General features: G+C 47.7%; 1 protein-coding gene across 5 annotated transcripts in view; it reads left to right on the top strand.

Moving 5' to 3' along the window:
- gtf2e2 (general transcription factor IIE, polypeptide 2, beta) overlaps positions 1–19,027 on the top strand; it is a 210,427-nt gene that overhangs the window by 109,460 nt on the left and 81,940 nt on the right. For all 5 annotated transcript variants that reach the window (XM_067992906.1, XM_067992898.1, XM_067992889.1 and 2 more), the window contains one exon: positions 12,073–12,180. In XM_067992906.1, the coding sequence (XP_067849007.1) occupies positions 12,073–12,180 (108 nt within the window). The remainder of the gene's footprint in view (positions 1–12,072; positions 12,181–19,027) is intronic.

Here is a 19,027-nt window from a genome sequence, read left to right as displayed (position 1 = left end):
TGCAGTGTTCATGGGCTTGATTTTGAAAGGGCGGCAGGATGGCAGTGGGGTCGGGGGGGTTCAGTGGGTGCGCGGGTAACCCGACTAATAAAATCCTACCATTTCCCACGCGATCGCAAGTTAATTGGTGGCCCATGACATGGCTTCCGGGTTTGCCGTCCGAAAGCTGCGCAGTGGGCGTACTGCGCACCCGCATGACAGGCTGTCATGATGACCATCAACATCCTGGGGGTCACCATTGACCAGAAACTTAACTGGACCAGCCATATAAATACTGTGGCCACATGAGCAGGTCAGAGGCTGGGTATTCTGCGGCAAGTGACTCACCACCTGACTCCCCAAAGCCTTTCCACCATCTACAAGGCACAAGTCAGGAGTGTGATGGAATACTCTCCACTTGCCTGGATGAGTGCAGCTCCAACAACACTCAAGAAGCTCGACACCATCCAGGACAAAGCAGCCCGCTTGATTGGCACCCCATCCACCGCCCTAAACATTCACTCCCTTCATAACTGGTGCACAGTGGCTGCAGTGTGTACCATCCACAGGATGCACTGCAGCAACTTGCCAAGGCTTCTTCGACAGCACCTCCCAAACCTCTACCACCTAGAAGGACAAGAGCAGCAGGTACATGGGAACAACACCACCTGCACGTTCCCCTCCAAGTCACACACCATCCCGACTTGGAAATATATCGCCGTTCCTTCACCGTCGCTGGGTCAAAATCCTGGAGCTCCCTTCCTAACAGCACTGTGGCAGAACCTTCACCATATGGACTGCAGCGGTTCAAGAAGGCGGCTCACCACCACCTTCTCAAGGGCGATTAGGGATGGGCAATAAATGCTGGCCTTGCCAGCGACGCCCACATCCCATGAACGAAAAAAAAAAGCTGGAGCGGCTCTATTGAAAGGGCTGTTGCTCCAATGGCTTTTACTGCAGTAAACACCAAGAACACACAATATGGAGCAGCATAGGGACAAGGCTGCTCCAAGGTTCAATGATGCCTCTCTGCAGCAGCTATTGGCCGAGGTGAGGAGGAGGAGGGAAAGGCTTTTACACCGGGGATGAAAAGAAGTGCCCTGCCTCTGCTACCAAGAAGGCCTGGCTCAAGGTGGCAGAGGAGGTCACCAGCAGCAGCAACATCTCCCGCACCTGGGTCCAGTGCAGGAAGCACTCCAATGACCTAATTCGGTCAGCAAAAGTGAGTAGAATTATTGATTCTCCTGCATTCCGTGTTCCACATCACCATGCGGCCCTCCCCACTCCAGCAACTCGTTCTGCACTGCCATGACTACTCAATCACATCACTCCTCACACCCACTTAAGGCTCATCCTCAACTTACCTGCATTTCCTCAGCACTTCCTCACCTCCCCATTAATCATCCAACACTACCACTTACCCCAATCCTCATCCAGTGTGATGGCTCTGTCTCATACTCACCCTCTAATGCATCTCTTTCACGGTCGGCCTCATCCAAAGCAATGCATTCCTCAGTTGAACACTTCACCATCACTCACTCTCACGTCTGTACTTTCTCCCCTTCTAGGAGAAAAGAGCTCAGAATGCATGTGAGAGCGAGGACTGCAAGGGGGCCACAGCAAATAGAGGTCCTCACAGACCCGGAGCAGGAGGCCCTGCAGATCAGCCGCACCCTCGAGAGCCTATCCGTCGGGGATGCTGAGACTGGCAACCCGCAAACGTCTGGTGACACAACTTTAACATTCATCACTTACAGCATGAACTGATGTTAACAATGATTGGCATGTTGAACACTTCAGTATTCTCATCGCAACATGACACATCTGTGATGATGCTTAATATTGCCTTCTGTTCTTTACAGGTCCTTCAACGACCACAGTGATGGCAGAGGGCAATTCTTCAGAGGAGCTCCAGGCTTCTGAGGATGAACCGTCACATCTTAGCGAGCCATCCACCAGCACAGATACTCACACTTCGGTGGGTCCGAGCAGTCAGTTAATTGGGTTGGCATCTAGTGAGACACCACACACAAGTAAGCAAAAGCCGACACTGGTGGCAGGTGCAGCTGTGGAGAGTCCGCGTCGGTGGGCGTACTCCTATCCAGGCTCTGCTCAGCTGGATGCAGATGTTGCACCCTGGGGGCCATCCTTTAAAAGGAGAATGATAAAGGGACCTGGCTCCAAAAAAGACAGGATTGGGTGCTAAATACAAGGTGTTCAGGAAGGAAAGAAAGGCGGTGGGGGGGGGGGGGGGTGGTGGCAGTATTGATTAAGGAGAATATTGTAGTACAGGAGAGAGAGGATGTCCCGGAGAGGTGAAGGACAGAATCTATTAGGATAGACTTAAGAAATAAAAGAGGTGCCATTACACTACTGGGTGTATACTATAGGCCACCAACTGGTGGGAAGGATATAGAGGATCAAATTTGTAGGGAAATTACAGAGAGGTGTAAGAACTATAGAATAGTGATAATGGATGAATTCAACTATCCTAATATAGACTGGGATAGTAATAGTGTAAAGGGCAGAGAGGGGGAGGAATTTCTGAAGTGTGTCCAGGAGAACTTTCTTGATCAGTATATTTCCAGCCCAACGAGGGAGGAGGCATTGCTGGACTTGGTTCTAGGTAATGAGGTGGGTCAAGTGGAGCAAGTGTCAGTGGGGGAGCATTTAGGGAGCAGTGATCATAGTAGTATAAGGTTTAGAATAGCTATGGAAAAGGACACGACCACTCTAAAGTAAAAATACTCAATTGGAGGAGGGCCATTTTCAATGGGATGGGAACAGATCTGGCCCGGGTAAATTGGAATCAAAGATTGGCAGGCAAAACTGTAATTGAACAGTGGGCGGCTTTTAAGGAGGTGGTGATTCGGGTACAGTCTAGGCACATTCCCACGAGGCAGAAAGGTAGGGCAGCTAAAGCCAGAGCTCCCTGGATGACAAAAGAGATGGTGAGTAAGATGAAACGGAAAAAAGGGGCGTATGACAGATGTCAGGTTGATAACACAAGTGAGAACCAGAATATAGAAAGTTCAGAGGAGAAGTGAAAAAGGAAATAAGAGGGGCAAAGAGAGATCATGAGAATAGACTGGCGGCCAACATAAAAGGGAATCCAAAAGTCTTCTACAGGCATGTAAACAGGTAGTAAGAGGAGGAGTGGGGCCGATTAGTGACTATAAAGGAGATCTACTCGTGGAGGCAGAGTGGATGGCCGAGGTACTAAATGAGTACTTTCCATCTGTCTTTACCAAGGACGAAGGTGCTGCCTGAGTCTCAGTAAAGGAAGATATAGTTGAGATACTGGATGGACTAAAAATTGATAAAGAAGAGGTACTTGAAAGGCTAGCTTTGCTTAAAGTAGATAAGTCAACCTGTCCAGATGGGATGCATCCTAGGTTGCTGAGGGAAGTAAGGGTGGAAATTGCAGAGGTACTGGCCATAATCTTCCAAACATCTGTAGATACAGGGGTGGTGCCAGAGGAATGGAGAATTGCAAATGTTAGATCCTGGCTCAAAAAAGGGTGTAAGGATAAACCCAGCAACAATAGGCCACTCAGTTTAATCTCATTGGTGGGGAAATTTTTAGTAACGATAATCCGGGACAGAATTAACAGTCACTTGGACGAGTGTGGATTGATTAGGGAAAGCGAGCACGGATTTGCTAAAGGCAAATCGTGTTTAACCAAGTTGATAGAGTTTTTTGATGAGGTAACAGAGAGGGTAGATGAGGGCAAGGCAGTTGATGTGGTGTATATGGACTTTCAAAAGGCGTTGATAAAGTGCCTCAAGGTAGGCTTTTCAAGATTGCGGCCCATGGAATAAAGGGAGCAGTAACAACATGGATACAGAATTGGCTGAGGGATAGGAAACAGAGTAGTGGTGAACGTTTGTTTTTCCGACTGGAGGGAGGTGTACAATGATGGTCCCCAGGGGTCAGTGCAGGGCAGGTTGTTCCCATTGCCTGAAGGGTCAAGAACCAGAGGGCATAGATTTCAGGTGATTGGCAAAAGAACCAAAGGTGACATGAGGAAAAACCTTTCTACACAGCGAGTGGTTAGGATCTGGAATGCGATGCCCAAGAGGGTGGTGGGGGCAGATTCAATCATGACCTTCAAAATGGAACTGGATAAGTATTTGGAAGGAAAAAATTTGCAGGACTATGGGGAAAGGGCAGGGGAGTGGGACTAGCTGGATTGCTCTTGCATAGAGCCGGCGGGGACTCGATGGGCCAAATGGCCTCCTTCCGTGCTGTAACCTTTCTATGATTCTATGACAGCACATTTGCGAAGTACTGGAACAGGTGCCACGTGCACTCTCCACAATAGCGCAGAGGATTGAGGAGTCCAACTCCTGCATTAGTACAGGAGGGAATCTCTGAGGTAGTGTCGCAGGGACATGAGCAACTGTCTGAGATAATGTTGCACGTAACTGCGGAAATGTCTGAGATAGTGTCTAAGGTAAGTGCGGGAATGTCTGCAGTGGAGAATAGGCTAGCCTCCGTTGAGTTTCACGCACAGCTCACAAATGAGTCCATTCAGGCCCTGACAACGGCCGTTCGGACTCGCTGTGAACAACATTCTGCTGCCTTAAACAGGCTGACAGATACTTTAGAAGTGGCCTTCCAAGGCATCACGTGTCCTCCAAACTGTTGTCCAGCAGAGTGGTGGGAGTGATGTCGGCCCTACCCAAGAGAGGGATGATGGCGAAAGGGGACATGGAAGTGGGGACGCCACTCAAAAAGCGCTCCCACGTCTCCACCGTTGCCCCTCTCTCAACCAGTACCCGCAATGCTGCCTCCTCTCCAGGTGGCCGAATCAGCCCCTGCACAGGTGCAGGTGGAGCAGTCTTTGGAGAGGCCCTCACGGGCTCCAAAACCCGGTGGGCCTAGGCCCAAAGCATCTAAGTAGTCAGGACATGAACATGAGCAACCTGCCACTACCTCTGCTGCAGCCGCAGAGGATGCACACATAGAAGTAGTAGGAAGAGAAAGGATAAGGTTTTGTGATCACGAAGGGTATGCACAAGGGTGTCTGACAGACTGTCATGTTTTTCATTTATATTTGTTTTTTGTTATATTCACATTAAATGTTATCATTCTCACCGTTACTGCCACGTCTTGCCCATTCTTGACTGGCTTATGTGATAGCACCCTTTCATGAAGTTCACCATGAAGGGCAACACTTGATGCCACCCATTGGGTCACTTTACTGTGGGTGTATGTGTAGTTGCAGGACTGTTTTGTGCAGGGGGAGGGGGCTGGTGTTGGCGCTGGTCTTTCCAGGTGGTGAGAGGACTGGACTCTTCACAGTTTCTGATGTTAGGAGAACCGTTCACATGAGTGACTCCCTGGCCTCACGAGCAACCAGGTGAGCCGCTGTTCTGCCCGTGGGTTCGTCCTCGTCCTCTGCCTCCTCCTCAATGTGGATGGAGCCTCCTCAAGTGGCACCCCTCTCTGTTGTGCCATGTTGAGCAGGACACAACACACTACTATAATGCGTCCCACTTTGGTGCGTATTGCAATGCTCCCCCAGAACGATCAAGGCACCTAAATCGCATCTTGAGCAGCCCAATAGCATGCTCAATTGTAGATCTGGTGGCGATGTAGCTGTCGTCGTAACGACGCTGTTGCTCGGTGATGGGGTTCCTCGGAGGTGTCATGAGCCACGTGTGCAGGGGGTGTCCCTTGTCCCCGAGGAGCCAGCCCTTAAGGACGTTCGGTGCGTGGAAAAGGCCCGGGATGTTGGATTCCCTCAGAATGAAGAAATTGTGGCAGCTGCCAGGGAATCTGGGACACACGTGAAGGAATCTTTTGTGGTGGTCATAAACGAGCTGAGTGTTGCGGGAGTGATGCCCCTTTCTGTTGATGAACAGTCCTGGCTCGTGTGGAGGTGCTCATATTGCTATATGGGTGCAATCGATTGCACCCTGCACCCGTGGGAAGCCAGCCACACTGTGGAATCCTACTGTCCTCTCCGTCTGGCTGAGGTTGTCCATGGGGAAGTTGACGTGCTGCGAGGCTCTGCGAAACAAGCCATCGGTGACCTGCCTTATGCACTTGTCCGCTGACGACTGAGAGATCCCGGCGATGTCCCTGGTTGCACCTTGGAATAATCCGCAGGCAATGAAGTTGAGGGCAGTGGTTACTTTAACAGCAACAGGTAATGGGATGCTACCAGGCCCAGGCAGGAGCAGCTCGGCATGAAGGAGGCAGCAGATGTCTTCGACCACCTGGCGACTCACTCTGAGCCTCCGTATGCACTGCTCCTCAGAGAGGTTCAGGAAGCTGAGCCTTGGTCTGTAGAGCCTGTGGCAAGGGTAGTGCCTCCTGTGACAGCACTCCCTCTGTGCTCTTGTGCAGGTCCCTGTGGCGCAGCACTGTGTTGTGGAGCTCCAAGTGGCGGAATTGCACATTGTGCGTGGCGAGGATGGTGATGTTGCTCGTCTTCTGATGTAGTGGTGAATGCAGCCATGCTACCCCCCATCCTGATGGTGTCAGTTTGAGGGGGTCCGAAAAGTTGGTAAATATACAAAAACAGAAGAATTCTGAGTGTAAACCAAGAATTTTCAGTCTAAACACAAAGATCTCCCAGCCAAAAGTTTGTCTGTGACACCCGTGTGCCCTGCTGCAATAACTTACCTTTTATCCCCATCTGTCAAACATGCACTTGAATGTCCAACTGGCTGCTGCCTGAAACACGTCTCCTTGAACATGGAGCGTTTCCCACAGCACGGGGAACCCGCTGAGGTCAAATTAAAATCGCACCTTTGCCTCAATCTCCACAAAATTAACAACTTCAACAAGATTAACGATGTGAATAAGTGATTTAAGTATCGTCCCGCCGGCTTTAATTGCCAGCGGGACTTCTGGATTTGTGAAGCGCGTGCGCGCACAGGTGCGTCTGTGGCAACCCCGGAAGTCAGCGGGTTGGAGCCGGCTTCCGAACCCGCTCGGGATTTTTGTGATTTTCGCAGCCCGAAGATTGGAGGGTAGCAAATGTTGTGCCTTTGTTTAAGAAGGGCGGCAGGGAAAAGCCTGGGAACTACAGACCAGTGAGCCTGACATCTGTAGTGGGTAAGTTGTTAGAGGGTATTCTGAGGGACAGGATCTACAGGCATTTGGAGAGGCAGGGACTAATTAGGAACAGTCAGCATGGTTTTGTGAGAGGAAAATCATGTCTCACGAATTTGATTGAGTTTTTTGAAGGGGTAACCAAGAAGATAGATGAGGGCTGTGCAGTAGACGTGGTCTACATGGACTTCAGCAAAGCATTTGACAAGGTACCGCATGGTAGGTTGTTACATAAGGTTAAATCTCATGGGATCCAAGGTGAGGTAGCCAATTGGATACAAAATTGGCTTGATGACAGAAGACAGAGGGTGGTTGTCGAGGGTTGTTTTTCAAACTGGATGCCTGTGTCCAGCGGTGTGCCTCAGGGATCGGTGCTGGGTCCGCTGTTATTTGTTATTTATATTAATGATTTGGATGAGAATTTAGGAGGCATGGTTAGTAAGTTTGCAGATGACACCAAGATTGGTGGCATTGTGGACAGTGAAGAAGGTTATCTAGGATTGCAACGGGATCTTGATAAATTGGGCCAGTGGGCCGATGAATGGCAGATGGAGTTTAATTTAGATAAATGTGAGGTGATGCATTTTGGTAGATCGAATCGGGCCAGGACCTACTCCGTTAATGGTAGGGCGTTGGGGAGAGTTATAGAACAAAGAGATCTAGGAGTACAGATTCATAGCTCCTTGAAAGTGGAGTCACAGGTGGATAGGGTGGTGAAGAAGGCATTCAGCATGCTTGGTTTCATTGGTCAGAACATTGAATGCAGGAGTTGGGATGTCTTGTTGAAGTTGTACAGGGCATTGGTGAGGCCACACTTGGAGTACTGTGTACAGTTCTGGTCACCCTATTATAGAAAGGATATTATTAAACTAGAAAGAGTGCAGAAAAGATTTACTAGGATGCTACCGGGACTTGATGGTTTGACTTACAGGGAGAGGTTAGACAGACTGGGACTTTATTCCCTGGAGAGTAGGAGGTTAAGGGGTGATCTTATAGAAGTCTATAAAATAATGAGGGGCATAGATAAGGTCGATAGTCAAAATCTTTTCCCAAAGGTAGGGGAGTCTATAACGAGGGGGCACAGATTTAAGGTGAGAGGGGAGAGATACAAAAGGATCCAGAGGGGCAATTTTTTCACTCAAAGGGTGGTGAGTGTCTGGAACGAGCTGCCAGAGGCAGTAGTAGAGGCGGGTACAATTTTGTCTTTTAAAAAGCATTTGGACAGTTACATGGGGAAGATGGGTATCGAGGGATATGGGCCAAGTGCAGGCAATTGGGACTAGCTTAGTGGTATAAACTGGGCGACATGGACATGTTGGGCCGAAGGGCCTGTTTCCATGTTGTAACTTCTATGATTCTATGATTCTAACGCACCCGCAATTTGATTTTAAAATTGAGTCCCATGTGTTTCTTATCATGTCATCTTTTCTTCCTTACTGTTGATTAAAAGGTCACAATAAACAAGGTGGTTTATTGGCAGAAGCAAGAAACATCAGAGGCAGAGACCTACTTAGGCACAGACAAATGTTTAGACTGTACATTTGCCAAGTACTATTTAAGATTAAATTAATAGTTAATCAGTATATGCTGTAAGTGTTCATGCCCTATAAATGTGCCTTTTAAATTGTTTAGTGTTGTCATCTTTTATATAGCAAACCAGGTAAAAGGGATATTTGCTGTGTGGCCAAGATACCAATAACAAAGTAAATTTTTAATTTAAGTCTATGAAATTACCCAGAGCATACATTAGTCTCAAATATTGAGATTATCTTAGGACAGTGTAGCATTGAAGCATCATTGTCTAACAAATTTATCAATGATTTTGTGATAGGCCTAGAGGGAGTAGTGTTGAAATTTGTAGATGATATCAAAATAGAAGGTTGCGTTAATTCTTCAGATAACCGAAGGAAGGTGCAAAGGGATATTGACAAAATGGAGGAAAGGGCTAAAAAGTGGCAAATAAAATTCATTATTTTTAAGTGTGAGGTGATACAATTTGGTTAATAAAAATAACATCAGTAACTATACTCTGAATGGAAGTATGCTTGATAACATGAAAGAGCTGAGGAATTTGGGGTACAGATCATCAAAGGCAGGTTGATATAGCAGTGAAAAAAATAATGGTATTCTGGGTTTTATCACAAGAAGTATAGAATATAAAAGTCAAAGGGTAATGATGAGCCTGTATGAAACCTTAAGATCTTAGTTATTGTACAGTATTGGGCTCCACACTATGGGAATGATATCGAGGCCTATGGAGAGGCTACAATGCAGATTCATTAGGATGCTGCCTGGTATAATTAAATACAAATATGAAGAAAGACTAGAAAAATTGGGTCCTTTTTCATTTGAACAATGCAGATTACAGAGCAATATGTGTTCAAAATTATGAAAGGATGGGACAGTTTTTTAAAAATTTATTCTTGGGATATGGGCGTCGCTGGTGAGGCCAGCATTAATTGCCCATCCCAAAGAAAGAACCTGCATTTATATAACGACTTTCACGAAAAGTGTTTTACAGCTAAAATCAACAATGTGATAATGACCAGATAATCTGTTCTAGGTATTGGTTGAGGGATACCAGGCCACATGGGAGAACTCCCCTGCTCTTCAGATAGTGCCATGGAATCTTTATGTCCACTCGAGAGGGCGGACGGGGCCTCAGTTTAACGTCTCATTCGAAAGACAGTGCAGCACTGCAGTGTCAGCCTAGATTTTGTGCTCAAGTCCCTGGAGTGGGACTTGAGCTCACGACCTTCTGACTCAGAGGCGAGAGTTCTACCACTGAGCCACCGCTGACACCTAGCTGCTCTTGAGAAGGTGGTGATTGGCCAACTTGAACTGTTGCAGTCCATGTGGTGAAGATACTCCTACAATGCTGTTTGCAACGTAGGGAGTTCCAGGATTTTGATCCAACAACTGTGAAGAAACAGCGATATCCGCCCAAGTCGGGATGATGTGTGACTTGGAGGTGTTCTCGTGCATCTGCTGTCGTCCTTCTAAGTGATAGACGTCATGGGTTTGAGAGGTGCTGCCGATAAAGCTGTGGCGACTTGCTGCAGTGCGTTCTGTAGATAGTATGCACTGCAGCCACGTTATGTCAGTGATTGAGGGAGTGGATGTTTAAGCTGGTGGATGGGGTGCTGATCATGTGGACTGCTTATCCTTGAATGTTGTTGCAGCTGCACACATCCAAGCAAGTGGAGAGTATTCCATCACACTAATTTGTGCTTTGTAGGTAGTGGGGAGGATTTAGGTAGTCAGGAGGTGAGCTACTTGCCACAGAATACCCAGCCTCCGACCTATGGCTGGTCCAGTTTCTGGTAAATGGTGACCCCCAGGATGTCGATGGAGAAATCAGCAATGGTAATGCCATTGAATGTCAAGGAGAGGTTGTTGGGCTCTGTCTTGTTGCAGATGGTCATTACTTGACACTTCTGTAGCGCGAATGTTACTTGCCACTGATTGGCCCAAGCTAGGTATTGACCAGGCCTTGCTGCATTCAGGCATGGATACTTCATTATTTGGGGAATTGTGAATGGAGATGAACACATCAGCGAACTCACCACTTCTGAAGTTATGATGGTGGGAAGTTGAAGATAGTTGGGCTTAGGACACTGCCCTGAGGATGTCCTTGGGCTGAGATGATTGGCCTCCAACAACCACAGCCATCTTCCTTTCTGCTAGGTATGACTTCAGTCACAGCAACATTTTCCCCCTTTGACTTCAATTTGACTAGGACTCCTTCGTGCCACGCTCGGTCAAATTTTTTTTAATACATTCATGAGATGTGGGTGTCGCTCATTTATTGCCCATCCCTAATTGCCCTTGAGAAGGTGATGGTGATTGATTCTTAGCTACCATTTCAGAGGGCAGTTAAGAATCAACCACATTTCTGTGGGTCTGGAGTCACATTTGGGTCAGACCAACCTATATGTGACGGAAGTTTCCTTCCCTAAAGGACATTAGTGAACCAGATAGATTTTTACGACAATCCGGTAGTTTCATGGTCACCATTGCTGATACTAGCTTTTTATTCCAAATTTTTTATTTTAATTAACTGAGTTTAAATTCCCCAGCTGCCGTGGGTGGATTTTGAACTCATGTCTCCAGATTATTAGTCCAGGCCTCATGGATTACTAGTCCAGTAACATAACCACTATGCTACCATACCTGAATACTGTCTTGATGTCAAGGGCAGTGACTTTCACCTCACCCCTGGAATTTAGCTTGTGCCCATATTTGGATCAAGGCTACAGCTAAGTGACCTGCAGCTAAGTGGTCCCCTGGTAGAACCGAAACTGAGCATTGCTGAACAGGTTATTAGTGAGTAAATATTGCGTTACAGCACTATTGACAACTCCTTCCATCACTTTGCTGATGATTGCGAGTAGGCTGCTGGCGGAAACTGGCCTGGTTGGATTTGTCCTGCTTTTTGTGGACAAGACATAAATGGGAAATTTTCCATGTCTGGTAGATGCCAGTGTTGCAGCTACACTGGCTAGAGGCGTAGCTAGTTGTGAAGCAACAGGTCTTCAGCACTAAAGCAGGATATTATCTGGGCCCGTAGCCTTTTCAGTGTCCAGGCCACTCAGCTATTTCTTGTTGTCACATGGAGTGAATCAAAGTGCTTGAAGACTGCCATCTATGATGGTGGGGACCTCATGAGGAGGCGGAGAGGATCAGTTTTCAGTAGTTGAGGGGTCTAGAACGAGGGGTCATAGATACAAAATTAAATGTAAGACATTTAGAACAGAGAGTAAGAGGGAACTTCTTTACACATAGTTGAGAGGCTCTGGATCTCACTTCCCCGATTAGTCGTTGAGGCAGAAACTATGTCAACATTAAAACTTAATTTGGATAGGTGGATGAAGGAGAAGGGATATTGGAACAGGATAGCTCGATGTGATGAGGGCTATTTACTCGCATGGAGGGTAAATGCGAAAAAACAAGACAGGTTGGGCCAAATGGCCTGTTTCCATGTTGTTACGTCTATCTTGTTTAAACTTTACATTTTTGTGCAGACTCGCCACCAGCGTGGAGATACCCATCCACTGACACTGGACGAAATTCTGGATGAGACTAAACTGCTGGATATTGGCATGAGGCAGAAACAATGGTTGATGACTGAGGTGAGACATTTATATGATTGTTACTTGACAGGCATCCAATAAAATGGATGGAAGAGGGGGAACGGGAATCTTATCACTACCTAAGTGTATAGTTGAACGTGGTGCATAGAAAGTAAGAAAAAATAATTTATATAGGGACTTTCATGACCTTAGGACACCCCAAAGTGCTTTACAGCCAATTTAGTACTTTTTGAAGTGTAGTGACTTGTAATGTAGGGAAATGTGGCATCCAATTTGTGCACAGTAAAGTCGTATACACGGCAATGAGGTTAAATAACCAGATAATCTATTTTAGCAATGTTGGTTGAAGGATAAATGTTGGCCAGGAAACCCAGAGAACTCCCTATTCTTCAAATAGTGTGATAGGATCATTTACGTCCACCTGAGAGTGCAGACGGGGTCTCGGTTTATCGTATCATCTGAAAGACAGAACCTTCAACGGTGCAGCACTCCCTCTACTGCACTGAAGTATCAGCCTAGATTATGTGCTGAAGTGTCTGGAGTGGTGCTTGAACATGGGAACAGGAGTAGGCCATTCAGCCTCTCGAGCTTGGTCTGCCATTCAATTCGATCATGGCTCTGTAGCTTAACTCCATCTACCTGCCTTGGTTCTGTAACCCTTAATACTTTTGCCTAACAAACATCTATTAATCTCAGTTTTGAAATTTTCAATTGACCTAGCCTCAACAGCTTTTTGGGGAAAGAGTTTCAGATTTCTACTACCCTTTGTATGAAGAAGTGCTTTCTGACATCACCCCTGAACAGCCTAGCTCTAATTTTAAGGTTTAGCCCCCTTGTGCTGGACTCCCCCATCAGAGGAAATAGTTTCTCTCTATCGACCCTATCAAATCCTTCAGTCATCTTAAACACCTCAATTAGATCACCCCTTAATCTTCAATACTCAAGGGAACACAAGACTAGTTTATGCAACCTTTTGTTTTTATTCGTTCATGGGATATGGGCATCACTGACAAGGCCAGCATTTATTGCCCATCCCCAAATTGCCCTTGAGAAGGTGGTGGTGAACTGAACCAATGCTCAGTTTCAGTTCTGCCAGAGGACCACTTGGCTGCAGACCACATTACAGCCTTGATCCAAATATGGACACAAACTAAATTCCAGAGGTGAGGTGAAAGTCACTGCCCTTGACATCAAGACAGTATTCAGGTATGGTAGCATAGTGGTTATGTTACTGGACTAGTAATCCATGAGGCCTGGACTAGTAATCCGGAGACATGAGTTCAAAATCCCCCCATGGCAGCTGGGGAATTTAAATTGTTAATTAAAATAACAAATTTGGAATAAAAAGCTAGTTCTTGAACTGCTGCAGTCGGTGTGCTGAAGGTTCTACCACAGTTAGGTAGGGAGTTCCAGGATTTTGACATGGCGACGATGAAGGAACGGCGATATGTTTCCAAGTCGGGATGATGTGTGACTTGGAGGGGAACGTGCAGGTGGTGTTCCCACGTGCCTGCTGCCCTTGTTCTTCTAGGTGGTAGAGGTTGCGGATTTGGGAGATGCTGTCAAAGAAGCCTTCACGAGTTGCTGCAGTGCATCCTGTAGATGGTACACACAGCAGCCACGGTGCGCCGGGGGTGAAGGGAGTGAATGTTTATGGTGGTGGATGGGGTACCAATCAAGCGGGCTGCTTTGTCCTGGATGGTGTTGAGCTTCTTGAATTTTGTTGGAGCTGCACTCATCCAGGTATCATTCCATCATACTCCTGACTTGTGCCTTTAGATGGTGGAAAGGCTCTGGGGAGTCAGGAGGTGAGACACTCAATGCAGACGACCCAGCCTCTGACCTGCTCGTGTAGCCACAGTATTTATGTGGCTGGCCCAGTTAAGTTTCTGGTCAGTGGTGACCCCCAGGATGTCGATGGTGGGGGATTCAGCGATGGTAATGTCATTGAATGTCATGGGGAGGTGGTTAGACTCTCTCTTGTTGGAGATGGTCATTGCCTGGCGCTTGTTTGGCACGAACGTTACTTGCCACTTATGAGCCCAAGCCTGGATGTTGTCCAGGTCTTGCTGCATGCGGGCATGGACTGCTTCATTATCAGAAGGGTTGCGAGTGGAACTGAACACTGTGCAATCATCAGCGAACATCCCCATTTCTGACCTTATGATGGAGGGAAGGTCATTGATGAAGTAGCTGAAGATTGTTGGGCCAAGGACAGTGCCCTGAGGAACTCCTGCAGCAATGTCCTGGGGCTGAGATGCTTGGCCTCCAACAACCACTACCATCTTCCTTTGTGCTAGGTATGACTCCAGCCACTGGAGAGTTTTCCCCCTGATTCCCATTGACTTCAATTTTACTAGGGTTCCTTGATGCCACACTTGGTCAAATGCTGCCTTGATGTCAAGGGCAGTCACTCTCTCCTCACCTCTGGAATTCAGCTCTTTTTGCCCATGTTTGGACCAAGGTTGTAATGCGGTCTGGAGCCGAGTGGTCCTGGCGGAACCCAAACCACCATCTGGAGCAGGTGATTGGTGAGTAAGTGCAGCTTGATAGCACTGTCGAAGACACCTTCCATCATTTTGCTGATGATTGAGAGTAGACTGATGGGGTGGTAATTGGCCAGATTGGCTAGTTCTGGAGCACAAATCTTCAGCACCACAATTGGGATGTTGTTGGGGCCCATAGCCTTGGTTGTATCCAGTGCACTCAGCCGTTTCTTGATACCACGTGGAGTGAAGCAAATTGGCTGAAGACTGGCTTCTGTGATGGTGGGGATATCGGGAGGAGGCCGAGATGGATCATCCACTGGGCACTTCGAGCTGAAGATTGTTGCAAATGCTTCAGCCTTGTCTTTTGCACTTGCGTGCTGGACTCTGCCATTATTGAAGATGGGGATGTTCACAGAGCCTCCTCCTCCCGTTAGTTGTTTAATTATCCACCACCTGCCCTCATAATTTAACTCTTTGAGCCCAGGTGTCATTCTGGTGAATTTGCGCTGCACCCTCTTCAAGACCAATATATCCTTCCTGAGTAGCGGTGTCCAGAACCAGAAGGGTACGGTAGCATAGTGGTTATGTTACTGGACTAGTAATTCGGAGTCATGAGTGCAAATCCCGCCACGGCAGCTGGCGAATTTAAATTCAATTAATTAAAAATTCAATTAATTAAACAAAATCTGGAATTAAAATACTAGTATCAGTAATGGTGGCCATGAAACTACCGGATTGTCGTAAAAACCCATCTGGTTCACTAATGTCCTTTAGGGAAGGAAACCTGCCATCCTTACCCGGTCTAGCTTATATGTGACTCCAGACCCACAGCAACGTGATTGATTCTTAATTGCCCTCTGAAATGGCCTAGCAAGCCACTCAGTTGTAAAATCTCACTAAAAAAAGTCACAATGAGAATTAAACCAGAACGGACCACCAGGCACCAGATACGGCAAAAGCAAACCAAGCTCAGTTGACCCTGCAAAGTCCTCCTCACGAACATCTGGGGACTTGTGCCACAATTGGGAGAGCTGTCCCACAGACTAGTCAAGCAACAGCCTGACATAGTCATTCTCACAGAATCATACCTTTTAGCCAACGTCCCAGACTCTTCCATCACCATCCCTGGGTATGTCCTGTCCCACCGGCAGGACAGACCCACCAAAGGTGGCGGTACAGTGATATACAGTCAGGAGGCAGTGGCCCTGGGAGTCCTCAACATGGACTCTGGACCCCATGAAATCTCATGGCATCAGGTCAAACATGGGCAAGGAAACCTCCTGCTGATTACCACCTACCGCCCTCCCTCAGCTGATGAATCAGTCCTGCTCCATGTTGAACACCACTTGGAGGAAGCACTGAGGGCAGCAAGGGCACAGAATGTACTCTGGGTGGGGGACTTCAATGTCCATCACAGAGTGGCTCGGTAGCACCACTACTGACCGAGCTGGCCGAGTCCTGAAGGACATAGCTGCTAGACTGGGCCTGTGGCAGGTGGTGAGCGAACCAACACGAGGGAAAAACTTACTTGACCGCGTCCTCACCAATCTACCTGTCACAGATGCATCTGTCCATGACAGTATTGGTAGGAGTGACCACCGCACAGTCCTCGTGGAGACGAAGTCCCATCTTCGCACTGAGGACACCATCCAACGTGTTGTGTGGCACTCGTGCTAAATGGGATAGATTCAGAACAGATCGAGCAGCTCAAAAAAAACTGGGCATCCATGAGGCGCTGTGGGCCATCAGCAGCAGCAGAATTGTATTCCAGCACAATCTGTAACCTCATGGTCCGGCATATTCCTCACTCTACCATTACCAACAAGCCAGGGGATCAACCCTGGTTCAATGAGGAGTGTAGAAGAGCATGCCAAGAGCAGCACCAGGCGTAGCTAAAAATGAGGTGCCAACCTGGTGAAGCTACAACTCAGGACTACATGCATGCTAAACAGCGGAAGCAAATTGCTATAGACAGAGCTAAGCGATTCCACAACCAACGGATCAGATCAAAGCTCTGCAGTCCTGCCACATCCAGTCGTGAATGGTGGTGGACAATTAAACAGCTGACGGGAGGAGGAGGCTCTGTAAACATCCCCATCCACAACGATGGCGGAGTCCAGCACGTGAGTGCAAAAGACAAGGCTGAAGCGTTTACAACCACCTTCAGCCAGAAGTGCCGAGTGAATGATCCATCTCAGCCTCCTCCCGAGATCCCCACCATCACAGAAGCCAGTCTTCAGCCAATTCAATTCACTCCACGTGATATCAAGATACGGCTGAGTGCACTGGATACAGCAAAGGCTATGGGCCCCAACAATATCCTGGCTGTAGTGCTGAAGACTTGTGCTCCAGAACTAGCTGTGCTTCTAGCCAAGCTGTTCCAGTACAGCTACAACACTGGCATCTACCCGACAATGTGGAAAATTTCCCAGATATGTCCTGTCCACAAAAAGCAGGACAAATCCAATCCGGCCAATTACCGCCCCATCAGTCTACTGTCAATCATCAGCAAAGTGATGGATGGTGTCGTCGACAGTGCTATCAAGCGGCACTTGCTCACCGATGCTCAGTTTGGGTTCCGCCAGGACCGCTCGGTTCCAGACCTCATTACAGCCTTGGTCCAAACATGGACAAAAGAGTTGAATTCCCGAGATGAGGTGAGAGTGACTGCCCTTGACATCAAGGCTGCATTTGACCGAGTGTGGCACCAAGGAGCCCCAGTAAAATTGAAGTAAATGGGAATCGGGGAAAACTCTCCATTGGCTGGAGTCATACCTAGCACAAAGGAAGATGGTAGTGGTTGTTGGTGGCCAATCATCTCAGCCCCAGGACATTGCTGCAGGAGTTCCTCAAGGCAGTGTCCTCGGCCCAACCATCTTCAGCTGCTTCATCAATGACCTTCCCTCCATCATAAGGTCAGAAATGGGGATGTTCGCTGATGATTGCACAGTGCTCAGTTCCATTCGCAACCCCTCAGATAATGAAGCAGTCCAAGCCCGCATGCAGCAAGACCTGGACAACATCCAGGCTTGGGCTCATAAGTGGCAAGTAACATTCGTGCCAGAAAAGTGCCAGGCAATGACCATCTCCAACAAGAGAGAATCTAACCACCTCCCCTTGACATTCAACGGCATTACCATCGCCGAATCCCCCACCATCAACATCCTGGGGGTCACCATTGACCAGAAACTTAACTGGACCAGCCATATAAATACTGCGGCTACAAGAGCAGGCCAGAGGCTGGGTATTCTGCGGCGAGTGACTCACCACCTGACTCCCCAAAGCCTTTCCACCATCCACAAGACACAAGTCAGGAGTATGATGGAATACTCTCCACTTGCCTGGATGAGTGCAGCTCCAACAACGCTCAAGAAGCTCGACACCATCCAGGACAAAGCAGCCCGCTTGATTGGCACCCCATCCACCACCCCAAACATTCACTCCCTTCACCACCGGCGCACAATGTCTGCAGTGTGTACCATCCACAGGATGCACTGCAGCAACTCGCCAAGGCTTCTTCGACAGCACCTCCCAAACCCGCAACATCTATCACCTAGAAGGACAAGAGTAGCAGGTACATGGGAACAATACCACCTGCACGTTCCCCTCCAAGTCACGCACCATCCCGACTTGGAAATATATCGCCATTCCTTCATCGTCGCTGGGTCAAAATCCTGGAACTCCCTTCCTAACAGCATTTTCCGCATCGTTCACCTGAGGAAGGAGGTAGCCTCCGAAAGCTTGTGAATTTAAAATAAAATTGCTGGACTATAACTTGGTGTTGTAAAATTGTTTACAATTGTCAACCCCAGTCCATCACCGGCATCTCCACATCATAACAGCACTGTGGGAGAACCTTCACCACACGGACTGCAGCGGTTCAAGAAGGCGGCTCACCATCACCTTCTCAAGGGCAATTAGGGATGGGCAATAAATGCAGGCCTCGCCAGCGACGCCCACATCCCATGAATGATTAAAAAAAATGTAGTACTCTAAATGGGGTCTAATCAGAGCATTATATACTGTAACATAATTTGCACGCTTTTGTATTCCAGTCCCCTTGAGATAACATTCTGTTAGCCTTTTTAGTTATGTTTTGTACCTGTCCACTAGCTTTTTGCGATTTCTGTACTTGGACCCCTAAATTTCTCTGCTCCTCCACAGTTCCAAACTTCTCGCCATTTAGAAAATACTCTGATCCATCTTCCATGGGTCCAAATTGGATGACTTCACATTTCCCCACATTGAACTCCATCTACCACAGTTTTGCCCTTTCACTTAATCTATCAATGCCCCTTTGTAACTTTCTGCTCCCATCTGCACTATTCACGGTGCCACCTAACTTGGATAGTCCTTCATCTAAATCATTTATAAATATCGTGAAAAGCTGAGGCCCC

Source organism: Heptranchias perlo, chromosome 1, assembly GCF_035084215.1.
Source record: "Heptranchias perlo isolate sHepPer1 chromosome 1, sHepPer1.hap1, whole genome shotgun sequence".
NCBI lineage: Eukaryota > Metazoa > Chordata > Chondrichthyes > Hexanchiformes > Hexanchidae > Heptranchias > Heptranchias perlo.
This window is presented reverse-complemented; position numbering and strand designations above follow the sequence as displayed.